Here is a 25,321-nt window from a genome sequence, read left to right on the forward strand (position 1 = left end):
TTAAATATAAAGCAGAAATTGCATCTGTTTGTTTGTGTGAAGCAGCAAAAACTCTCCAACGCTGAGCTCTGGCGTCATGAAATTTTCACAGCTTATGCCGTCTGGAATTTCTAAGCGAACGCGACTATTTTCAGCTCACCACGTCATTCCCTTCCCGAGTTGCCAAAATCGACTTTCCGTAGAAGTGGATTAAGGTTGAATATCCTCGAGTGAAAACATCCGATTTAGGTAAATTTATGTGTTTCGGCTTTTTTCTTTCTTGCAAGCATCAATTTTTTTCAGGGATTTTCAGTGAAAGATAAGGGAATATGAAATTTGAAATTTATCCAAGACAAGAATCCAAGTCCCGGGCGAAGCCGGGTAGTGAAGCTAGTTACTAATAAACCCCAATGATCCGATCTAAATTATGGATTTCGATCAGATCGTTGGGGGGACACGTGCCACCCCACCCCCACTGGCTCCACCACTGTCACACACTGGCATGGTTCACAGGTGGTGGTGTGTCCAGACCCACACCTGGCCACCTTCACCTGCTCAGTATTAATGCTTCCTCACTCCACCAAGTAATTAATTGAGGAACAATCAACACAGCCAAGACTGCGTATCTCTCTCTCTCTCTCTCCCCGTGGTCACGTTGATTTCCTTCCCGATCCCCGGTTTTCCCCTCCACATGTAGAGAGAACACCACCACGCATCTAGAGTGAACACCGCCACGCGTCGAGAGTGAACACCGCCACGCGTCTAGAGCGAACACCGCCACACGTCTAGAGTGAACACCGCCACGCGTCTAGAGTGAACACCGCCACGCGTCTCGAGTGAACACCACCACGTGTCTAGAGTGAACACCGCCACGCTGTTGACAAGCCTCACCTTGTTGTTGTTGTTGTGGGCAGGTCGCTTATGAAATCAAGAGCAGTACAGCAGCTCAAGCGGGCGTGGCCTGGTAAAACATGAAAAAAAACTGTGAATATTAAAAATAAAAACAAAGTTACAAAGTAACGAGCCAGGTGAAGAGAAATTAAAACTTAAGCAAGATACTCTTTGGTTCTTTCAGGAAAGTCACGTAGAATAAATAAATACATTAAATAATAGCATGAGACGTTTCGATTGCAACACAAGCAATCATCATCAGGTACAAATGAAAGAGAAAACAAACCTAGTAAACTTATAAATGTAATGCAATACCACAGAGTGTCGGGTAACAAAACAGTCAACACCCCACCTGGTTGATCACGTTCTTCCAAAGATTTCTCAATTTGAGAGAGAGACAAAACACAGACACGGAGACACATAGACAGACATAACCAGAGATGACACAAAGACACACAGAGAGAGACACACGCACATAGGCACATAGAGAAACAACACCTCTGTGTCGAGGCCTTAAATAGAGAGAGAGGGGGGGTAGAGAAATGAGCATGTCAATGCAAGGCTGTAGCCATGGAGTCAACATTGGGGGGGACCAAATCTTCTAGGGGGTCTGGGGTCCCCCCCACCCCAGAAAAATATCTAAATTTGACAAGTAATTTCCTGCCATTTCCTGACTTAAATACGTTTTAAAGTTCACTAACACATGGGATGCAATTTGTCTTTATTCTTTACAATAATGTCTAATAGTGTATTGTATTACATTGCTCTGTTTTTTTCTTTTTTACCTTTTCTTGTTTCATAGTGTGTAATGGCAGAGATTAGGGATTCATAAAGTACAACGCAATCATATAAACAGAAATCTATGCATTGTTACATGAAGACAAGTCCAGATTTCGTGGCCAAGGTTTAGCAAATTGTTTTTATTAACATAGCATCGCAATTATTATTTTTAAAAATGTTTTTATAGCAATATATTGGGGGGGGCATTTTTAGTATATTTGATTATTATAATTATTATAACATATTATAATTATTATAACATTATAATGATTATAACATTATAATTAGGGCCTTGTGTCGATGAGAGATTTGGAGGTTTGGTGACTGCAGTAGAGGACACAGAGAGAGAGAGAGCACACTTAATCAAACAAACTTCGTAAAATTTGGAAATGTAATGCAATACAACACAGAGTCGGTCAACACACAATTAACTGATCGCCTGGCTGATTACGTTCTTCCACAGATTGCTAAACTAAGCGAGAGAATTGAAGCAAACACCATCAGGCGAGGGCAGGAGGCAAGGCCCCGCGTTGTAAAGTTCCAACCTGGACATCGCTTCCATGCTCGCTGCTACTCAATTGACATCCCTACGAGAGAGAAAGCAGGGCTCTACCTCGGTACACAACAACCACAACTACCACCACATCCACAGCAACCACAACAACCACCACAACAACCACAACCACCACAACAACCACCACCACAACAACCACTACAACCACCACCACGATGAAAATGTCTCACCTCGGATTTCAGTTCACACGCGGAGCGGCAACTTCCTGCTACCTCGCGACGCCACGCGCAGCAAGCCGAGACGTCACTTCCGGGGTACAAGACACTCCTTTCCGCAATGAGCGGCTCTGTAACTTAAATAAATTATGTAAATGAGCCCGGCTCACACGTGGAGGGATGGGGCACGGATGCTGAACACGTCGCAATAAACTCGCGACGGCTTTCACGAAAACCTTATGTTAATGAGCCGCCACTCACCGGGGGTGGGTGACATGACGTCACTAGCGAGGCACACCGCCCCCAGGCGTTTGACGCCGATGAGGTCACGCTGCGCGGTGACGTCAGAGAGCGGGGTCGGAGTTCAAGTTAGTTTACAGGAGGGGAGTGGCAGTTTCGATTTAAAGCTTTCGTGACTGCAGGGATTCATCTTCTTGGTTCTTTCGGTAAAGTCACGTAAAAGGGAAATAATAAAAATAAAACAATAAAATAATTCTCACGACGTTTCGGCCACAACGCAAGCAGCCGTCCTCAGGTGGAGAACAGGTCTGTCGAGAAGACAGTCTGAATGAATTGGGTGTGTCATTCAGACTCTGTCTTCTCGACAGACCTGTTCTCCACCTGAGGACGGCTGCTTGCGTTGTGGCCGAAACGTCGTGAGAATTATTTTATTATGTTTTATTTTTATTATTTTATTATTTCCATTCTACGTGACTACCGAAAGAACCAAGAAGAAGGGGAGCGGCAGTGTCGTGGTGAGCGCTGCGCTCCGCACCGAACAGCCGAGTTCCATTCCCGCTCGTGGCCAACACCGCCAGTGACGACTTTCTGAGCCGGTCCTGAGCCTCCCCTACGTCGACTCGGCCTCAAACGAGAACCCGGAGCAGTGTGTCAACATCGCCACTGGGGAGACAAAGGCGGCCGGGCGTGGTGCTGGCCACTCACCCCCTCGTGTGCCGTCCCACCCTTAATAGGTGCTCACTAACAGCACTTGCCCCAACATTCTGTGCAGGCTATACAGGGGATCTTTGTCTTAGGTGCTCGCTAACAGCACTTGCCCCTACAGTCTGTTAAGGCTAAACGGGGGATCTTTGTCTTTGTATGTTGGGAGAAAGTTTGAGTGGCGTGTAGCCGTGGGAGTTGAACGGGCGCCTGCTGCTACTGACAGTCGTTGACTCTGGTGGGACAGACGCTAATAGACAGACACACACAGACAGACAAGACAGGCGGACAGACACAGACAAGAGGAACACAGAGAGAAAGATACGCAGAGACAACATAGAGAGACACACAGAGGCAAACAGTGAGACAGACGGACAGAGAGATGTTGAATCGAACACACTGAACTCGCTCCATTGAAAGAGATTCCTCGATCTTTGCCCATCCCCAGAAGTCGTTCTAGTTTCTATTTATTTCCCTGTGTGTGGTGTGTAGTGTAAGCAATGTGGGATATCGATGTAGACAGATATGAACAAGATCAGCAGACAAGACGTCTTTCATTTATCAGTCTCTCCGCGAAACAAAGTAATGTTTTACACAAAATATAATTACTGCAGCATTCAGTGCAAGTCAACTGTGGACCGGTTTTGGTGTACAATTTATACGTAAATATATAAGCGCACGACTTCATTTATCTGACGAACGCTGCACTCTCCATTGCTTTCATGCAGGGGGCGCTGTAAACCTACGCACCCCCTGCATGAACGACGGAGGCGCAGGGACAGACGTTCGATCACGGTGGAATTGATCTGCAGACGGCGGTCTTCTGGCACGGCCAGATCTGTGTCGCCTTATCTCCACCCCGCGATCCCAACCAGGTGAAAGTCCGCATCGAACCGAACCCCGGTAAGGCCATCTACTTAACGACTAGAGAAAATTCACACGAAATTTCGTTTTCAATTAAGTCTTCCAGATGTAAAATTATATAAGCTTTAATTAAGAAATACAATTATTTAATTCAAAACATAATACAATTCAAAGTTATTTCATTTTAAAACTTCAAAACGAAGGATCGGGAGTTTGCGTGAATGCATCGTTCGTGCACAATTTTTTTCGTGACTTTCCTGGCCCAAGGCCGTAAATAGTTGTGAGGGACGCCGCAGGCGGTCAGGCTTGCTTCAACCCATTGTTGTGAACATCCAGACGTTAATCGGCAAGGATCATTTCTTGTCCTAGTTCGCCAACATATAAGACGTCATGCAAAATTCGAATGAGTGTTGTTGTGGAGAATGTATCTACTAGATGTGCTCTGCCGTGTAACCGAATACAAATCTGTACCAAAAATGCATTTCAAATGTGCTCTTAAAATTACCTCCTTGCTGTGAAGCAGATCAGCAGACACAACATCTTTCATTTATCGATCTCTCCACGAAACAAAGGAATGTTTACACAAACTATAACTAGCACAGCCTTCTGGGAGTGCATCATTGATTCAGTGCAAGCCACCTGTGGACCCTTATTGGTGCACAGCGTCTCAACAGCAGCCGGGCTTGTTTCAACCGATAGTTACGAACATCCAGATATTAATCAGCAAGGAGCATTTCTAGTCCTAGTTAGACAAAATCTACATCAACACGTAAGACTAAATTATAATTCGTGTTGTAGAAAATGTATCTCCTCTACGTCTAACTTTTGAGTGGTATGCCTTGTAACTGATGAATGATCCGAGTGTGCTCCCTATTTCAAAGACAATGAGTTGCTCCAGAGGCAGACGTTTCCTGAAAACACAAAAGTACCCTTTGACCTGTATCATAAGAACAAGGAGTCTCACCTGAGTTATCTTTATAGGTTATTCCAAAACACACTCTTTATCCTAACATGACTTATTCAATGTTTGACCCTTATAGACAAAATGTTACATGAACGCACACCATCAGACGAGTATTCAGTCTAAATTATTGACAATCATTTTAACAAATACAATTGCGCCATTCAAAACGAATGCTGGTGTCTGGGTCAAAATTGAGCAAATTCCAAAAATTACCTACAAACTCCACAACTGAGATGCCACATCAACCATCGGCCCCTACTGACAGGCTCTTGTCCACATGCAGGCCGGTGCAGGGCCACCACCTTGTGCCACACAGGGGCAGCTGCTACTTGGGGATGCTCTTCAAGTGTTTGAGACGAGATACGATACAAAACTCCGAATTGCCGAGGCAATTAAGCCAGCACAACAAATGCAATTATGATAACATAGTGAATGCTTGGGAGCTTATTGGCTCTCGCTCCTGGTTACAGATCTACGCAACCCACAGGTCCACAAAGACTGGCCGCTCTTACCCTGCAGATTGAACCTAGGAACTGAGTGTTCAACTTCACATTCTTGTCATTAAAGGCCTGTGACAAAGGAGCATCTATTGGAGTGACATCGTCTCTGGCTTGCACATCTACCGGGTCCCCATTTGACTTTGTATTGTCTCGGAGGAAGTCCACCCACACCTCCACTTCCACAAACTGCTGGGAGTTGCCTCGCTCTGCCTCACAGTCAGAATTCTCCTCCTGCTTCACGTTGCCTCCATCGATGTGAAGGTCCGATTTTGGAGTTAAATCTTCATCTTCAAATATTACCTTCACTTCTTGGCTCTTCACCATCACTTCTTCACATTTCACCTTCACTTCTTCATATTTCACCTCGTTATCTTTAAAAGTGTCCAAGCTGGGATTTTCTTCCGGTTCGTGTTTCATGAGGGATGGACTCATTGAGGCACTTTGACTTTCACAAGCTGATTTCAGACTCCACTCCTGGTGGATCTTCTGATGCTTGCGTGATCTCTGGTGTCTTTGAAGATTTGGTGAAAGTGTAAACGCCTTCTCTCCCGTGTGTGTTCTCTGGTGTGTTTAAAGATCAGAATCAGAATCAGAAACGGTTTTAATCGCCATGTAAGTTTGCACAGACAAGGAATTCACTATGGCGGGACGGTGCATACATTGAACAAGTAGGAATCTTAACTTATATAAAAGGTATACACTCTAACTATACCAACGTTACAAAGTATAAGTAATACTAAAGGGCTAAAATCTTTAAAATTATGAATAAGTAGACCTTATAAAATGCGAAATGTAAAATGTTAATTAGCCGTATTAAACAATCTTAAAATACAAAAATACAAATAAGATTACACGTTGTAAGTATGGAAAGGTGTAATTATGTAGATAAAATGTTATAGTAAGGGTAACAGTCATTTAAAGTGTAAAAGTCATTTTAAGCCCCTGGCCTTGTTGAGGAGGCCAACAGCGGATGGGAAAAAAATGTTTTTATGACGTGAGGTTTTGGTCTTGATGGACCGCAGCCTTCTGCCGGAGGGGAGTAGCTGGAACAGAGAGTATCCAGGGTGCGAGGAATCGTCCGCAATCTTCCTCGCTCGCCTCAGGGTCCTCAAAGTGTGCAGGTCCTCAAGGGTTGGTAGATTACAGCCAATCACCTTCCCAGCAGTGCGGATGATACGCTGCAGTCTGCTCTTGTCCTTGGCAGTGGCAGCAGCGTACCAGACGGTGATGGAGGAGGTGAGGATGGACTCAATGATGGCTGTATAGAAGCACACCATCATTGTCTTTGGCAGATTAAATTTCTTCAGCTGCCGTAGGAAGTACATTCTCTGTTGAGCTCTCTTGATAAGGGAGCTGATGTTCAGTTCCCACTTGAGGTCCTGGGAAAGAATAGTGCCCAGGAAGCGGAAGGACTCAACATTGGTGACTGGGGAGTCGCACAGAGTGATGGGGGTGAGTGGGGCTGAATTCTTCCTGAAGTCCACAACCATCTCCACGGTCTTAAGAGCATTAAGCTCCAGGTTGTTCTGGCTACACCAGGTCACCAGGTTGTCAGCTTCCCTCCTATAGTCAGACTCATCCCCATCAGAGATTAGCCCAATGAGGGTGGTGTCGTCCGCAAACTTCAAGAGTTTGACGGACTGGTGACTGGAGGTGCAGCTGTTGGTGTACAGGGTGAATAGCAGAGGGGAAAGGACGCAGCCCTGAGGAGATCCGGTGCTGATTGGCCTGGAGGCAGAAACTTGTGATCCCAGTTTGACACACTGCTTCCTGTCAGACAGGAAGTCTGTGATCCATCTGCAGGTGGAGTCTGGCACGTTCAGCAGGGAGAGCTTGTCCTGAAGCAGGCTAGGAATGATGGTGTTAAAAGCCGAGCTAAAGTCCACAAACAGGATCCTGGCGTAGGATGCTGCGGAGTCCAGATGCTGTAGGGTGAAGTGGAGGGCCATGTTAACTGCGTCATCCACAGACCTGTTGGCTCTGTAGGCAAACTGAAGGGGGTCCAGTAGAGGGTCTGTGATGGCTTTGAGGTGTGCCAGGACCAGGCGCTCAAAAGACTTCATTACCACGGAGGTAAGGGCGATTGGTCTGTAATCATTTAATCCTGTTGGCCTTGGCTTTTTGGGCACTGGAATGATGATGGAGGACTTGAGACAGGCTGGTACATGACATGTCTCCATGGAGGTGGTAAAGATGTTGGTGAACACTGGGGACAGCTGGTCCGCACAGTGCCTGAGGGTGGCTGGAGAGACAGAGTCCGGCCCAGCTGCTTTGTGTGGGTTCTGCCTCTTGAAAAGTTTTTTAACTTCTCCCTCCTGAATGGAGATAGTTGTCTCTGTAGTGTGGGGTGGGATAGGGGCCTCTTGGGTGGGAAGGGGTAGTTCAGGACAGTCCAATTGTCTTTCAAATCTGCAGTAGAACTCGTTCAGGTCGTTGGCTAGGCGGGAGTCGTTAGTGGTGTGGGGGGCTCTGGGCTTGTAGTTGGTGATCTGCCTGAGCCCTCTCCAGACAGAAGCAGAGTCGTTAGCAGAGAACTGGTGTTTTAGTCTCTCTGAGTACAATCGTTTAGCCTCTCTCACCGCCTTGCTAAACCTGTTCTTCAACTCCTTGAATCTGTCTCTATCCCCACTCCTAAACGCTTCCTCCTTCTCCAACCTCAACCTTCTGAGCTTTGCTGAGAACCAGGGCTTGTTGTTGTTGAAGTTCACCCTGGTGCGTGTTGGAATACAGCAGTCCTCACAGAAGCTGATGTACGACGTCACAGCCTCTGTGAGTTCATCCAGACTATTGGTAGCAGTCGTGAACATATCCCAGTCAGTACAGTCCAAGCACGCCCGCAATTCCTCTATAGCCTCACTAGTCCACTGTTTAAATGTCCTCACAGCAGGTTTACAGAGCTTTAGTTTCTGCCTGTATGCAGGAATTAGGTGGACCATGACATGGTCAGAGTGTCCCAGTGCTGCTCTGGGGACGGCGTGGTAGGCTCTACTGACTGTAGTGTAACAGTGATCCAGAGTGTTCCCTTCTCTGGTAGGGCATTTAATGAATTGTCTGTATTTGGGGAGTTCGTGGCTGAGATTACCTTTGTTAAAGTCGCCAAGTACGATAACCAGCGAATCTGGATTTGCTCGCTCCACACTTAGAATCTGGTCGGCGAGCATGCGTTGGGCCTCTTTAACCTGAGGTCCCGGCGGCAAATATACTCCGACCAAAATGAATGACGCGAACTCGCGAGGCGAGTAGAAAGGTTTACAGTTTATAAAAAATGATTCAAGGAACGGAGAACAATGTTGCAGAATCACTGTGACATCTACACACCAGCCACTATTAATGTAAAAACATATACCACCGCCTTTCGTCTTGTCGGAGAGTGCTATGTCCCGATCCGATCTTACGAGTTGGAAGCCTGCCAGTTGTAACGCAGTGTCTGGGATCAAATCACACAGCCATGTCTCTGTGAAGCATAAAATAGAAGATAAAATAAAGTCTCTGTTTTTCACCATCAGTAGCTGAAGTTCGTCCATTTTGTTACATAGTGAACGTACGTTGGAGAGGAAAAAGCTCGGAAGCACTGTTCGGATCCCGCGTCTGCGTAGCCGTACTAGAGCCCCCGACCGTTTACCCCTTCGGCGTCGTTTTGCTGCTTGAGTAAAGCCTTGCGTGGTTGTGACTAGAATGCCCACTAATTCTGCCGCTGGAAGCAGAAAAGTGGGCAATAAGTCCACAGGAGTTGTTTCCCTGATGTTAAGAAGTTCGTCTCTTGTCAGAGAACTCCGAAAATCTTGGCAGAACACTGAATTAACAGACAAAACAAGACACAACAGGGCCCACCGACTGGCTGAGGCTACCATCATCAGCGTCATCTTCTCACCAGCACAGGTGTGCTGAGCAGCAGGCCTCTCTCACCGGCACGGGTGTGCTGAGCAGCAGGCCCCTCTCACCAGCACGGGTGTGCTGAGCAGCAGGCCTCTCTCACCAGCACGGGTGTGCTGAGCAGCAGGCCTCTCTCACCGGCACGGGTGTGCTGAGCAGCAGGCCCCTCTCGCCGGCACGGGTGTGCTGAGCAGCAGGCCTCTCTCACCAGCACGGGTGTGCTGAGCAGCAGGCCTCTCTCACCAGCACGGGTGTGCTGAGCAGCAGGCCCCTCTCGCCGGCACGGGTGTGCTGAGCAGCAGGCCTCTCTCACCAGCACGGGTGTGCTGAGCAGCAGGCCTCTCTCACCGGCACGGGTGTGCTGAGCAGCAGGCCCCTCTCACCAGCACGGGTGTGCTGAGCAGCAGGCCTCTCTCACCAGCACGGGTGTGCTGAGCAGCAGGCCTGGTGTGCTGAGCAGCAGGCCTCTCTCGCCGGCACGGGTGTGCTGAGCAGCAGGCCTCTCTCACCAGCACGGGTGTGCTGAGCAGCAGGCCTCTCTCACCAGCACGGGTGTGCTGAGCAGCAGGCCTCTCTCACCAGCACGGGTGTGCTGAGCAGCAGGCCTGGTGTGCTGAGCAGCAGGCCTCTCTCGCCGGCACGGGTGTGCTGAGCAGCAGGCCTCTCTCACCAGCACGGGTGTGCTGAGCAGCAGGCCTCTCTCACCAGCACGGGTGTGCTGAGCAGCAGGCCTCTCTCACCAGCACGGGTGTGCTGAGCAGCAGGCCTCTCTCACCAGCACGGGTGTGCTGAGCAGCAGGCCTCTCTCACCGGCACGGGTGTGCTGAGCAGCAGGCCTCTCTCACCAGCATGGGTGTGCTGAGCAGCAGGCCTCTCTCGCCGGCACGGGTGTGCTGAGCAGCAGGCCTCTCTCACCGGCACGGGTGTGCTGAGCAGCAGGCCTCTCTCACCAGCACGGGTGTGCTGAGCAGCAGGCCTGGTGTGCTGAGCAGCAGGCCTCTCTCGCCGGCACGGGTGTGCTGAGCAGCAGGCCTCTCTCACCAGCACGGGTGTGCTGAGCAGCAGGCCCCTCTCACCAGCACGGGTGTGCTGAGCAGCAGGCCTGGTGTGCTGAGCAGCAGGCCCCTCTCACCAGCACGGGTGTGCTGAGCAGCAGGCCTCTCTCACCAGCACGGGTGTGCTGAGCAGCAGGCCTGGTGTGCTGAGCAGCAGGCCTCTCTCGCTGGCACGGGTGTGCTGAGCAGCAGGCCCCTCTCACCAGCACGGGTGTGCTGAGCAGCAGGCCCCTCTCACCAGCACGGGTGTGCTGAGCAGCAGGCCTCTCTCGCCGGAACGGGTGTGCTGAACAGCAGGCCTCAGCACAGATGACTGAACAGCAGGCCTCTCTCTCACCAGCACAGGTGATCAAGCAAAACAATATAAAAACAGGGCGCACCGACCGGCCGAGGCTGCCATCATCGGCGCCATCTCCTGGACCTAAGATGAGTTGACTGTGCAAACGCCTTCCCACACACACTGCACTTGAAGGGTTTCTCTCCCGTGTGTGTTCTCTGGTGTGCTACAAGATGAGTTGACTGTGAAAAAGCCTTCCCACACACACTGCACTTGAAGGGTGTCTCTCCTGTGTGTGTTCTCTGGTGTTTTACAAGATTTGATGAATCTGAAAACGCCTTCCCACACACACTGCACTTGAAGGGTTTATCTCCTGTGCGAGTTCTCTGGTGTGCTACAACAGTAGATGAACGTGCAAACGACTTCCCACACACACTGCACTTGAAGGGTTTCTCTCCCGTGTGTGTTCTCTGGTGTACATGAAGAGAAGATAAATCTGAAAACGCCTTCATGCACGGAGTGCACCTGAAGGGTTTCTCTCCCGTGTGTGTTCTCTGGTGTGTTACAAGAGTAGATGACTGTGAAAACGCCTTCCCACACACACTGCACATGAAAAGTTTCTCTCCTGTGTGAGTTCTCTGGTGCCGTGTCAAATTTGCAGGACAATCCGTGCTGTATGCACACCGGTCGCATTGATGCCTTTTTCCACCGAGCTGCGCCGAGTGCCTTTGCTCCATCAGACCAATTCTGCAGAGGAAGCGACAGCTGCAGAAAGAGAAAAAGTTATATCCACACCATCTACACATCAGTATCAATACATATACACAGTAACACGTGACTTACACGTCTATACTTATTCATATATTTATGATAGCGTGAAAAAAGTGTCCCAAATTCATCACACGGGCTGTTATGGCACACAATGAGAGGGCAAATGGTCATAAACATGCCTGGAAGCCCTCGTATCCTCAAAATTAATGTTAACCCAAAACTCCGAGCACACAATATTGGCTGTCTGGCTTCAAAATAAATGTTTATGAAAGCTAAATTCAGCTGACATAGCAAAGGGTGTTGAAAATAATAATTTGTGTTATGCACAAATGCATAAATTAATGTTCAATCGCAACTAAGAGGTGTAAAGCCAGGCACAGATGTCCTTGATTGCCGTGATGAACAGTTCCGACTTTAGCTGCTGCACGTGTGCTGTGATAACTTCCTGACTCCATTCTTACAAAGAGTTGCAGAGGAAAACAAAAATAAACAACCGTTTTGATATAACGTCCGTGCTCAATATAGTTAATAAACTTTACTGCAAACACAAACTTGACACTGTCACACACTCAGAGGCTGAGCGAGGATTTTCAGGTAGGGAGGGGGACAACCCCTCCAGTAATGAAAAATGATAGTTGTTAGTAAGTAAGGAGTTGTCAGTAAGTAAGGAGTTGTTAGTAAGCAAGCACTTGTCCCTTTCTTTTTATTCGACGCGTGTGATCGGCATTGCGCTCGCTGAACGTGATGCCTTCAGGGAAGTCGTGTCCTGTAGACGCAACTGCGCACAATTCTGAGTCACTTGCAACTGCTTTGCCGTTACTTATTGCCAATTATGGACTTGGACTGTTGTCCTCTCATGAAGTCCCTGGCACGTAATAATATGCCACACGGTGGCGGTGGGGGTCGCAAAATGCCCATTTATCTTATATATATAAAAAGGAAATGTGCGAATACGTGTGTCTGTTATAAATGTCTAGCATACTTCCCAACATGCTACACACTTGAAATTTGGCACGTGGATAGGTTCCATACTGTACACAATGTAAAAAGTATGAAAATAGACTTTTGTATTTGGGGGGGGGGGGGGGTAAATGACCATGAAGTATGTGGTGTCAACCCGCATCAAAACTGAGTTAAGCGGTCTGCAATGCTTACCCCTACCATATGGCTCTTCGCGCGCCGTACTTCTACAGCTGTTCAGTGTGCCGGGAGATTTTAGGTGGCGCTTCCCTCCAGGCCGATGAAGCCATTGGCTTCTCGGAGTTTCAATACATATCTTAAATATAAAGCAGAAATTACATCTGTTTGTTTGTGTGAAGCAGCAAAAACTCTCCAACGCTGAGCTCTGGCGTCATGAAATTTTCACAGCTTATGCCGTCTGGAATTTCTAAGCGAACACGCCACGTCATTCCCTTCCCGAGTTGCCAAAATCGACCTTCCGTAGAAGTGGATTAAGGTTGAATATCCTTGAGTGAAAACATCCGATTTAGGTAAATTGATGTGTTTCGGCTTTTTTCTTTCTTGCAAGCATCAATTTTTTTCAGGAATTTTCAGTGAAAGATGAGGGAATATTAAATTTGAAATTTATCCAAGACAAGAATCCAAGTCCCGGGCGAAGCCGGGTAGTGAAGCTAGTTAGTAATAAACCCAATGATCCGATCTAAATTATGGATTTCGATCACATCGTTGGGGGGACACGTGCCACCCTACCGTCACTGGCTCCACCACTGTCACACACTGGCATGGTTCACATGTGGTGGTGTGTCCAGACCCACACCTGGCCACCTTCACCTGCTCAGTATTAATGCTTCCTCACTCCACCAAGTAATTCATTGAGGATCAATCAACACAGCCGAGACTGCGTGTCTCTCTCTCTCTCCCCGTGGTGGCGTTGATTTCTTTCCCGATCCCCGGGTTTCCCCTCCACATGTAGAGTGAACACCACCACGCATCTAGAGTGAACACCGCCACGCATCTAGAGTGAACACCGCCACGCGTCTAGAGTGAACACCGCCACGCATCTAGAGTGAACACCACCACGTGTCTAGAGTGAACACCGCCACGCTGTTGACAAGCCTCACCTTGTTGTTGTTGTTGTGGGCAGGTCGCTTCTGAAAACAAGAGCGGTACAGCAGCTCAAGCGGGCGTGGCCTGGTAAAAAATGAAAAGAAAAAAACTGTGAATATTTAAAATAAAAACAAAGTTACAAAGTAACAAGCCAGGTGAAGAGAAATTAAAACTTAAGCAAGATACTCTTTGGTGCTTTCGGGAAAGTCACGTAGAATAAATAAATACATTAAATAAAAGCACGTGACGTTTCGATTGCAACACAAGCAATCATCATCAGGTACAAATTAAAAAGAAAACAAACCCAGTAAACTTAGAAATGTAATGCAATACCACAGAGAGTCGGGTAACATAACAGTCAACACCCCACCTGGTTAATTACGTTCTTCCAAAGATTTCTCAATTTGAGAGAGAGACAAAACACAGACACGGAGACACATAGACAGACACATAAGCAGAGAGAGATGACACAAAGACACACAGAGAGAGACACACACATAGGCACATAGAGAAACAATACCTCTGTGTCGAGGCCTTAAATAGAGAGAGAGGGGGGGGTAGAGAAATTAGCATGTCAATGCAAGGCTGTAGCCATGGAGTCAACATTGGGGGGGACCAAATCTTCCAGGGGGTCTGGGGTCCCCCCCCCCCCCCAGAAAAATATCTAAATTTGAAAACTAATTTCCTATTTAATGACTTAAATATTTTTTAAAGTTCACTAACACATGGGATGCAATTTGTCTTTATTCTTTACAATAATGTCTAATAGTGTATTGTATTAAATTGCTCAGTTTTTTTCTTTTTTACCTTTTCTTGTTTCATAGTGTGTAATGGCAGAGATTAGGGATTCATAAAGTACAACGCAATCATATAAACAGAAATCTATGCATTGTTACATGAAGACAAGTCCAGATTTCGTGGCCAAGGTTTAGCAAATTGTTGTTTTTATTAACATAGCATCGCAATTATTATTTTTAAAAATGTTTTTATAGCAATATATTGGGGGGGACATTTTTAGCATATTTGATTTTTTATAAGTATTATAACATATTATAATTATTATAACATGTAATTATATCTTGATTTCAAGCTTTCGTGACTTCAGGGATTCATATTCTTGGTTCTTTCGTAAAGTCACGTAAAAGGGAAATAATAAAATAAAACGTGACTTTACCTAAAGAACCAAGAATATATATTATAATTAGTATAACATATTATAATTATTATAACATATTTATTATAACATATTATAATTATTATAACATAATGATTATAACATATTATAATTAGGGCCTTGTGTCAATGAGAGATTTGGAGGTTTGGTGACTGCAGTAGAGGACACAGAGAGAGAGAGAGAGCACACTTAATCAAACAAACTTCGTAAAATTTGGAAATGTAATGCAATACAACACAGAGTCGGTCAACACACAATTAACGCATCGCCTGGCTGATTACGTTCTTCCACAGATTGCTAAACTAAGCGAGATAATTGAAGCAAACGCCATCAGGCGAGGGCAGGAGGCAAGGCCCCGCGTTGTAAAGTTCCAACCTGGACATCGCTTCCATGCTCGCTGCTACTCAATTGACATCCCAACGAGAGAAAGAGCGAGGGTCTACCTCGGTACACAACAACAACCACAACTACCACCACATCCACCACCACATCCACCACATCCACCACCACGACCACCACGACCACCACGACCACAACCACCACCACCACCTTCACAACCACCACCATCACCACCAAAACCACTACCACCAAAACCACAACCACCACCACAACAACCACCACCACAACCACCACCACCACCACAACAACCACCACCATCACAACCACAACAACCACTACAACCACCACCACAACCACCACCACCACAACAACTACTACAACCACCACCACGATGAAAATTTCTCACCTCGGATTTCAGTTCACACGCGGAGCGGCAACTTCCTGCTACCTCGCGACGCCACGCGCAGCAAGCCGTGACGTCACTTCCGGGGTACAAGATACTCCTTTCCGCAATGAGCGGCTCTGTAACTTAAATAATGTAAATGAGCCCGGCTCACACGTGGAGGGATGAGGCACGGATGCTGAACCCGTCGCAATAAACTCGCGACGACTTTCACGAACACATTATAATGTTAATGAGCCGCCACTCACCGGGGGTGGGTGACATGACGTCACTAGCGAGGCATACCGCCCCCAGGCATTTGACACCGATGAGGTCACGCTGCGCGGTGACGTCAGAGAGCGGGTTCGGAGTTCAAGTTTGTTTACAGGAGGGGAGCGGCCGTTTCGATTTAAAGCTTTCGTGACTGCAGGGATTCATCTTCTTGGTTCTTTCGGTAAAGTCACGTAGAAGGGAAATAATAAAAATAAAACAATAAAATAATTCTCACGACGTTTCGGCCACAACGCAAGCAGCCGTCCTCAGGTGGTGAACAGGTCTGTCGAGAAGACAGTCTGAATGAATGCGGTGTGTCATTCAGACTGTCTTCTCGACAGACCTGTTCTCCACCTGAGTACGGCTGCTTGCGTTGTGGCCGAAAAGTCGTGAGAATTATTTTAATATGTTTTATTTTTATTATTTCCATTCTACGTGACTACCGACAGAACCAAGAAGAAGGGGGGCGGCAGTGTCGTGGTGAGCGCTGCGCTCCGCACCGACCAGCCGAGTTCCATTCCCGCTCGTGGCCAACACCGCCAGTGACGACTTTCTGAGCCGGTCCTGAGCCTCCCCTACGTCGACTCGGCCTCAAACGAGAACCTGGAGCGGTGTGTCAACATCGCCACTGGGGAGACAAAGGCGGCCGGGCGTGGTGCTGGCCACCCACCCCCTCGTGTGCCATCCCACCCTTAATAGGTGCTCACTAACAGCACTTGCCCCAACATTCTGTGCAGGCTATACGGGGGATATTTGTCTTAGATGCTCGCTAACAGCACTTGCCCCAACATTCTGTGCAGTCTACACGGGGGATCTTTGTCTTTGTGTGTTGGGAGCAAGTTTGAGTGGAGTGTAGTCGTGGGAGTTGAACGGGCGCCTGCTGCTACTGACAGTCGTTGACTCCGGTGGGACAGACAGACACACACAGACAGACAAGACAGGCCGACAGACACAGACAAGAGGAACACAGAGAGAAAGATACGCAGAGACGACATAGACAGAGAGACACACAGAGACAGTGAGACAGACGGACAGAGAGATGTTGAATCGAACACACTGAACTCGCTCCATTGAAAGAGATTCATCGATCTTTGCCCATCCCCAGAAGTCGTTCTAGTTTCTATTTATTTCCCTGTGTGTGGTGTGTAGTGTAAGCAATGTGGGATATCGATGTAGACAGATATGAACAAGATCAGCAGACAAGACGTTTTTCATTTATCAGTCTCTCCGCGAAACAAAGGTATGTTTTACACAAAATAGAATAATTACTGCAGCATTCAGTGCAAGTCAACTGTGGACCGGTTTTGGTGTACAATTTATACGTAAATATATAAGCGCACGACTTCATTTATCTGACGAACGCTGCACTCTCCATTGCTTTCATGCAGGGGGCGCTGTAAACCTACGCGCCCCGTGCATGAACGACGGAGGTGCAGGGACAGACGTTCGATCACGTTGGAATCGATCTGCAGACGGCGGTCTTCTCGCACGGCCAGCTCTGTGTCGCCTCATCTCCACCCCGCGATCCCAACCAGGTGAAAGTCCGCATCGAACCGAATCCCCAGCAAGGCAATCTACTTAACGACGAGAGAAAATTCACACGAAATGTTTTCAATTAAGTCTTCCAGATGTAAAATGATAAAAGCTTTTAATGAAGAAATACAATCATAAAATTCAAAACATAATACAATTAAAAGTTGTTTCATTTTAAAACTTCAAAACGGAGCATCAGGAGTTTGTGTGAATGCGTCATTCGTGTGCAATTTTTTCGTGACTTTCCTGGCCCAAGGCCGTAAATGGTTGTGAGGGGCACCGCAGGCGGTCAGGCTTGCTTCAACCCCATGGTTGTCAACATCCAGACGTTAATCAGCAAGGACCATTTCTCGTCCTAATTCAACAAAATCTACGTCAACACGTAATACAAATTTATAATTCGTGTTGTAGAGAATGTATCTCCTATTCGTGTAACTTTTGAGTGGTATGCCTTGTAACTGATGAATGATCAGAGTGTGCTCGCTATTTCAAAGACAATGAGTTGCTCCAGAGGCAGACGCTTCCTGAAAACACAAAAAATACCCTTTGACCTGTATCACAAGAATAATGAGTCTCACCTAAGTTATCTGTACAGGTTACTTGCAAAACACACACTTTGTCCTAACATCACTTAATCAATGTTTGACCCTCAGACAAAATGTTACATGTACGCACACAATCAGACAAGTATTCAGTCTAAATTATTGACAGGCATGTTAACAAAATTGAATTACTGCACTAGGTTACATCGCATTACCAAGCAGCTAATTTAAAAAATATGCAAAATCTGCTTAAGTGTATGTACAACATACTAATGCACCATTCAAAACGAGTAGGCCATTGCATGCTGGCGTCGGGGTCAAAATATATCAAATTCTAAGCATTACCTACAAACTCTACAACTGAGATGCAACATCAACCATCGCCCCCTACTGACAGGCTCTTGTCCACATGCAGGCCGGTGCAGGGCCACCACCTTGTGCCACACAGGGGCAGCTGCTACTTGGGGATGCTCTTCGAGTGTTTGAAAAGAGATACGATACAAAACTCCGAGTTGCCAGAGGCGATTAAGCAAGCACCATATAAATGCAATTATGATAACATAGTGATTGCTTGGGAGCTTATTGGCTCTCGCTCCTGGTTAGAGATCTACCCAACCCACAGGTCCACAAAGACTGGCCGCTCTTACCCTGCAGGTTGAACCTAGGAACCGAGTGTTTAACTTCACATTCTTGTCATTAAAGGCCTGTGACAAAGCAGCATCTATTGGAGCGACATCGTCTCAAGCTTACACATCTCACGGGTCTCCATTTGACTTTGTATTGTTTCAGAGGAAGTCCAACCACACCTCCACTTCCACAAACTGCTGGGAGTTGCCTCGCTCTGCCTCACAGTCAGAATTCTCCTCCTGCTTCACGTTGCCTCCATCGATGTTAAGGTCCGATTTTGGAGTTGACTCTTCATCTTCACATTTTACCTTCACTTCTTCACATTTCACCTTCACATCTTCATGTTTCACCTCGATACCTTTCAAAGTATCCAAGCTGAGATTTTCTTCCGGTTCTTGTTTCATGAGGGATGGACTCATTGAGGCTCTTTGACTTTCACAAGCTGATTTCAGACTCCACTCTTGGTGGATCTTGTGATACTTGTGTCTTCTCTGGTGAACATGAAGATGTGATGACTGTGCAAACGCCATCCCGCACGGAGAACACCTGAAGGGTTTCTCTCCCGTGTGTGTTCTCTGATGTACTACAAGAGTATATGAACATGCAAACGCCTTCCCACACACACTGCACTTGAAGGATTTCTCTCCCGTGTGTGTTCTCTGGTGTTTTACAAGAGTAGATGACTGTGCAAACGCCTTCCCACACACACTGCACATGAAAGGTTTATCTCCTGTGTGAGTTCTCTGGTGCCGTGTAAAATTTCCAGTATAATCCGTGCTGTATGCACACCGGTTGCATTGATGCCATTTTGCACCGAGCTGCGCTGAGTGCCTTTGCTCCATCAGACCAATTCTGTAGAGGAAGCAACAGCTGCAGAGAGAAAAAGAATATCCATACCCATCTATACGTCAGTATCGAGGCACAGCGGAATGCATATACACAGTCACACGTGACTTACACGTCTATACTTATTCATAGATATTCATGATATAGTGAAAAAGTGTCGTAAATTCATCACAGGGGCTGTTATGGCACACAATGAGAGGGCAAATGGTCACAAACATGCCTGGAAGCCCTCGTATCTTCAAAATGAATGTTAACCCAAAACTCCGAGCACACAATTTCAGCTGTCTGGCTACAAAAGGAATATTTATGAAAGCTAAATTCAGCTGACAGAGCAAAGGGTGTTGAAAATAATACTATTTGTGTTATGCAAAAATGCATATATTAATGTTCAATCGCAACTTAGAGGTGTGAAGCCAGCCAGGCTCACAATGTCCTTGAATGCTGGGATGAACAGATCTGACTTCAGCTGCATGTGTGTGCTGTGTTAACTTCTTGACTGTTTCCATTCTTACAAAGAGTTCCAGAGGAAAACAAAAAACAAACTACAGCTTTGATATAACCTCCCTGTTCAATAGAGTTAATAGACTTTACTGCAAACACAAACTTTACACTGTCACACACTGGCATGGTTAACAGGTGGTGGTCTATTAATGCTTCCTTACTCCACCAAGAAATTAATTTATGATCAATCAACATCGCCGAGGCTGCGTGTCACTCTCTCTCTCCTCGTGGTGAGATGTTAACTACCTGGCATACAGGAAGTCGTGGGTTCGATCCCAACCCTGATGCTGGCTGTATATTTGGAGTTTGCGTGTCTTTCTCTCCCTGTGGTCGCGTTGATTTCCAGCCGGATCCCCCGGTTGTCCCCACTCTACATGCAGAGAGTGAAAACCCCCACGCGTCTAGAGTGAACACCGCCACGCGTCTAGAGTGAACACCGCCATGCGTCTAGAGTGAAAACCGCCACGCGTCTAGAGTGACCACCGCCACGCGTCTAGAGAGAATACGGCCACGCTATTGACAAGCCCCACCTTGTTATTGTTGTTGTGGGCAGGTCGCTTCTGGAAACAAGAGCGGTATAGCAGCTCAACTGTGAATATTTAAAATAAAACAAAGTTACAAAGTAGCGAGCCAGGTGCAGAGAAATTAAAACCTAAGCAAGAAACTCTTTGGTTATTTCGGTAAAGTCACGTAGAAAAAATAAATTAATTAAATTATAGCATACGATGTTTCGATTGCAACACAAGCAATCATCATCAGGTACAAATTAAAGAGAAAGCATATCCAGTAAACTTATAAATGTAATGCAATACAACACAGACTCGGGTAACATAACAGTCAACACCCCACCTGTTGATAACGTTCTTCCAAAGATTGCTCAATTTGAGAAAGAAAAAAAACACAGACAAGGAGACACATAGACAGACACATAAGCAGAGAGAGATGACACAAAGACACAGAGAGAGACACACACACATAGACACACAGAGAGAGACACAGAGAGAGACACACAGAGAGATATACACACACATAGGCACATAGAGAAACAACACTTCTGTGTCGAGGCCTTAAGTAGAAAGAGGGGGGGGGGGGTGTAGAGAAATTAGCATGTCAATGCAAGGCCGTAGCCATGGAGTCAACATTGGGGGAGACCAAATATTCCAGGGGGTCTGGGGTCCCCCCCCCAGAAAAATATCTAAATTTGAAAACTCATTTCCTGCCATTTCCTCCCTAAAATCTTTATAAAAATTCACTAACACATGGGATGGGATTTTTTTTTATTTGATACAATGTATAATAGTGTATTGTAATACATTGCTCTGTTTTTTCTTTTTTACCTTTTCTTGTTTCAAAGTATGTAATGGCAGAGATTATGGATTCATGAAGTACAACGCAATCATGTAAACAGAAATCTATGCATTGTTATATGAAGACAAGTCCAGATTTCATGGCCAAGGTTTAGCAAATTGTTGTTTTTATTAAAATAGCATCGCAATTATTATTTTTAAAAATGTTTTTATAGCAATATATTGGGGGGGGACATTTTTAGCATATTTGATTATAATTAATTAAAACATATTATAATTATTATAACATATAATTATATCTTGATTTCAAGCTTTCGTGACTTCAGGGATTCATATTCTTGGTTCTTTCGGTAAAGTCACGTAGAAGGGAAATAATTAAATAAAACGTGACTTTACCTAAAGAACCAAGAATATATATTATAATTAGTATAACATATTATAATTATTATCACATATTTATTATAACATATTATAATTATTATAACATTATAATTATTATAACATATAATTAGGGCCTTGTGTCAATGAGAGATTTGGAGGTTTGGTGACTGCAGTAGAGGACACAGAGAGAGAGAGAGCACACTTAATCAAACAAACTTATTAAAATTTGGAAATATAATGCAATACAACACAGAGTCGGTCAACACACAATTAACGCATCGCCTGGCTGATTACGTTCTTCCACAGATTGCTAAACTAAGCGAGAGAATTGAAGCAAACACCATCAGGCGAGGGCAGGAGGCAAGGCCCCGCGTTGTAAAGTTCCAACCTGGACATCGCTTCCATGCTCGCTGCTACTCAATTGACATCCCAACGAGAGAAAGAGCGAGGCTCTACCTCGGTACACAACAACAACCACAACTACCACCACATCCACCACCACATCCACCACAACCACCACCACGACCACCACGACCACAACCACCACAACCACCACCACAACCTTCACAACCACCACCACCATCATCACCAAAACCACCACCACCAAAACCACAACCACCACCACAACAACCACCACCACAACCACCACCACCACAACAACCACCACCACCATCACAACCACAACAACCACTACAACCACTACAACCACCACCACGATGAAAATTTCTCACCTCGGATTTCGGTTCACACGCAGAGCGGCAACTTCCTGCTACCTCGCGACGCCATGCGCAGCAAGCCGTGACGTCACTTCCGGGGTACAAGGCACTCCATTCCGCAATGAGCGGCTCTGTAACTTAAATAAATAATGTAAATGAGCCCGGCTCACACGTGGAGGGATGGGGCACGGATGCTGAACACGTCGCAATAAACTCGCGACGACTTTCACGAAAACCTTATGTTAATGAGCCGCCACTCACCGGCGGTGGGTGACATGACGTCACTAGCGAGGCACACCGCCCCCAGGCGTTTGACGCCGATGAGGTCACGCTGCGCGGTGACGTCAGAGAGCGGGGTCGGAGTTCAAGTTTGTTTTACAGGAGGGGAGCGGCAGTTTCGATTTAAAGCTTTCGTGACTGCAGGGATTCATCTTCTTGGTTCTTTCGGTAAAGTCACGTAGAAGGGAAATAATAAAAATAAAACAATAAAATAATTCTCACGACGTTTCGGCCACAACGCAAGCAGCCGTCGTCAGGTGGAGACAGTCTGAATGAATCGGGTGTGTCATTCAGACTCTGTCTTCTCGACAGACCTGTTCTCCACCTGAGGACGGCTGCTTGCGTTGTGGCCGAAACGTCGTGAGAATTGTTTTATTTTTATTATTTTATTATTTCCATTCTACGTGACTACCGACAGAACCAAGAAGAAGGGGGGCGGCAGTGTCGTGGTGAGCGCTGCGCTCCGCACCGACCAGCCGAGTTCCATTCCCGCTCGTGGCCAACACCGCCAGTGACGACTTTCTGAGCCGGTCCTGAGCCTCCCCTACGTCTACTCGGCCTCAAACTCGGAGCGGTGTGTCAACATCGCCACTGGGGAGACAAAGGCGGCCGGGCGTGGTGCTGGCCACCCACCCCCTCGTGTGCCGTCCCACCCTTAATAGGTGCTCACTAACAGCAATTGCCCCAACATTCTGTTAAGGCTATACGGGGGATCTTTGTCTGTGTGTTGGGAGCAAGTTTGAGTGGCGTGTAGTCGTGGGAGTTGAACGGGCGCCTGCTGCTACTGACAGTCGTTGACTCTGGTGGGACAGACGCTAATAGACAGACACACACAGACAGACAAGTCAGGCGGACAGACACAGACAAGAGGAACACAGAGACGACATAGAGAGACACAGGCAGAGAGAGAGAGACACAGATGCGAACAGAGAGATGTTGACTCGAACACACTGAACTCGCTCCATTGTAAGAGATTCCTCGATCTTTGCCCATCCCCGGAAGTCGTTCTAGTTTCTATTTATTTCATTGTGTGTGGTGTGAACGTGTGAGCAATGTGGGATATCGATGTACACGGATATGAACAAGATCAGCAGACAAGACGTCTTTTATACTTCTTCTTGGTTCTTTCAGTAAAATCACGAAGGAAGAAAAAATAAAATAATAATAAATCACGACGTTTCGATCGCTACACGAGCGGTCGTCCTCAGGCGAAAACATCCAGACATTATCGCAGCAGAAGTCACGTGAGCTACGGCACGTGACAAAGATGAGGTGACCCCCTCCCCCCACCGTGGCTCGCCTCGCTCAGCTTAGCATTGTTGTAATGCGGTGGGCTCACGCGAAATTGATTTCTGTAAGACGAAGTTAGTTTGAAAACCCACTGGCAATACTCTTTCATATAAGCGCACAACTTCGTGACGAACGCTGCACATTCCGTCACTTTCATGCAAGGGGCGATGTAAACCTACGCGCCCCCTGCATGAACGACGGAAGAACACGGACAGACGATCGATCGCGTTGGAATCGATCTGCAGACGGCGGTCTTCTGGCACGGCCAGCTCTGTGTCGCCTTATCTCGATCCCGCGATATCAACCAGGTGAAAGTCCGCATCGAACCGAATTCCCGGCAAGGCCATCTACTTAACGACGAGAGAAAATTCACACGAAATATCGTTTTCAATGAATAAGCTTTGAATGAAGAAATACAATTATCTAATTCAAAACATAATACAATTCAGTTGTTTCATTTTCAAACTTCAAAACAGGGCATCTGGAGCTTCCGTGGATGCGTCGTTCGTGTGAAAACATTTTCGTGACATTCCTGGACCAAGGCCGTAAATGGTTGAGGGGCACCGCAGGTGGTCAGGCTTGCTTCTACCCATGGTAGCCAACATCCAGACGTTAATCAGCAAGGGCCATTTCTCGTCCTAATTCGACAAAATCTACGTCAACACGTAATACAAAATTATAATTCGTGTTGTAGAGAATGTATCTCCTCTACGTGTAACTTTTGAGTGGTATGCCTTGTAACTGATGAATGGTCCGAGTGTGCTCGCTATTTCAAAGACAATGAGTTGCTCCAGAGGCAGACGCTTCCTGAAAACACAAAAATACCCTTTTACCTGTGTAGTGGTGATACGCGCTCGGGGTATACGTCGTGTGCCAGCGCGTATGTACATGTGTGTGTGTGGTGACGCGCGCTGACGGGGAGGAGCAGGCGTCAGCGCGCGGGTGGGGGTAGTGCTGCTGATTGGCTGTGTGCCGGTGACGCGCTGAGAGGGAGTGATCGGGTGGCAGCGCGGTGTGATTGGTCGATGAGTGGAAACACGCGCTGGGCGGAAACGGATCGTAGAGATAGCGCGTGGTGATTGGGTAACTGAGGAGCGGTGCCGACGTTGAGGTCCGCATCCGCTCCGTCTCCCGGGAGGAAGGGATATATAAGGTGATGCACAGAGGAGTAGAGGGGAGAAGTGGAACCATCTAGGAATGAAGACGAAGGTGCAGAGATAGAGCCCGGAGAGGAGAGTAATGGAGAGTAATATATAATGTGTAGCCAGAGAGAGTGTAAGGTCTACACGAGCCGAGTAATGTATAATGTGTAGCCAGAGAGAGTGTAAGGTCTACACGAGCCGAGTAATGCATACGGTGTAGCCAGAGAGAGTGTAAGGTCTACACGAGCCGAGTAATGCATACGGTGTAGCCAGAGAGAGTGTAAGGTCTACACGAGC

General features: G+C 46.8%; 1 protein-coding gene and 1 pseudogene across 1 annotated transcript; both read right to left on the reverse strand.

The window, feature by feature from the left end:
- Window positions 1–11,614, reverse strand: part of LOC144737772 (uncharacterized) — a 36,510-nt pseudogene extending 24,896 nt beyond the window's left edge.
- Window positions 11,615–17,342: 5,728 nt separating this feature from the next.
- On the reverse strand, window positions 17,343–22,405 carry LOC144737765 (uncharacterized). The gene is made up of 3 exons (XM_078620625.1): window positions 22,329–22,405; window positions 20,440–20,498; window positions 17,343–19,432 (listed from the first exon to the last, which is right to left on the reverse strand). Exon 3 carries the CDS (start codon window positions 19,402–19,404, stop codon window positions 18,721–18,723), a length of 684 nt encoding a protein of 227 aa, XP_078476751.1. The 5' UTR covers window positions 19,405–19,432; window positions 20,440–20,498; window positions 22,329–22,405; the 3' UTR covers window positions 17,343–18,720.
- Window positions 22,406–25,321: the final 2,916 nt, after the last annotated feature.

This window comes from Lampetra planeri, chromosome 73 (genome assembly GCF_965212315.1).
Source record: "Lampetra planeri chromosome 73, kcLamPlan1.2.h2, whole genome shotgun sequence".
NCBI classification, from domain to species: Eukaryota; Metazoa; Chordata; class Hyperoartia; order Petromyzontiformes; family Petromyzontidae; genus Lampetra; species Lampetra planeri.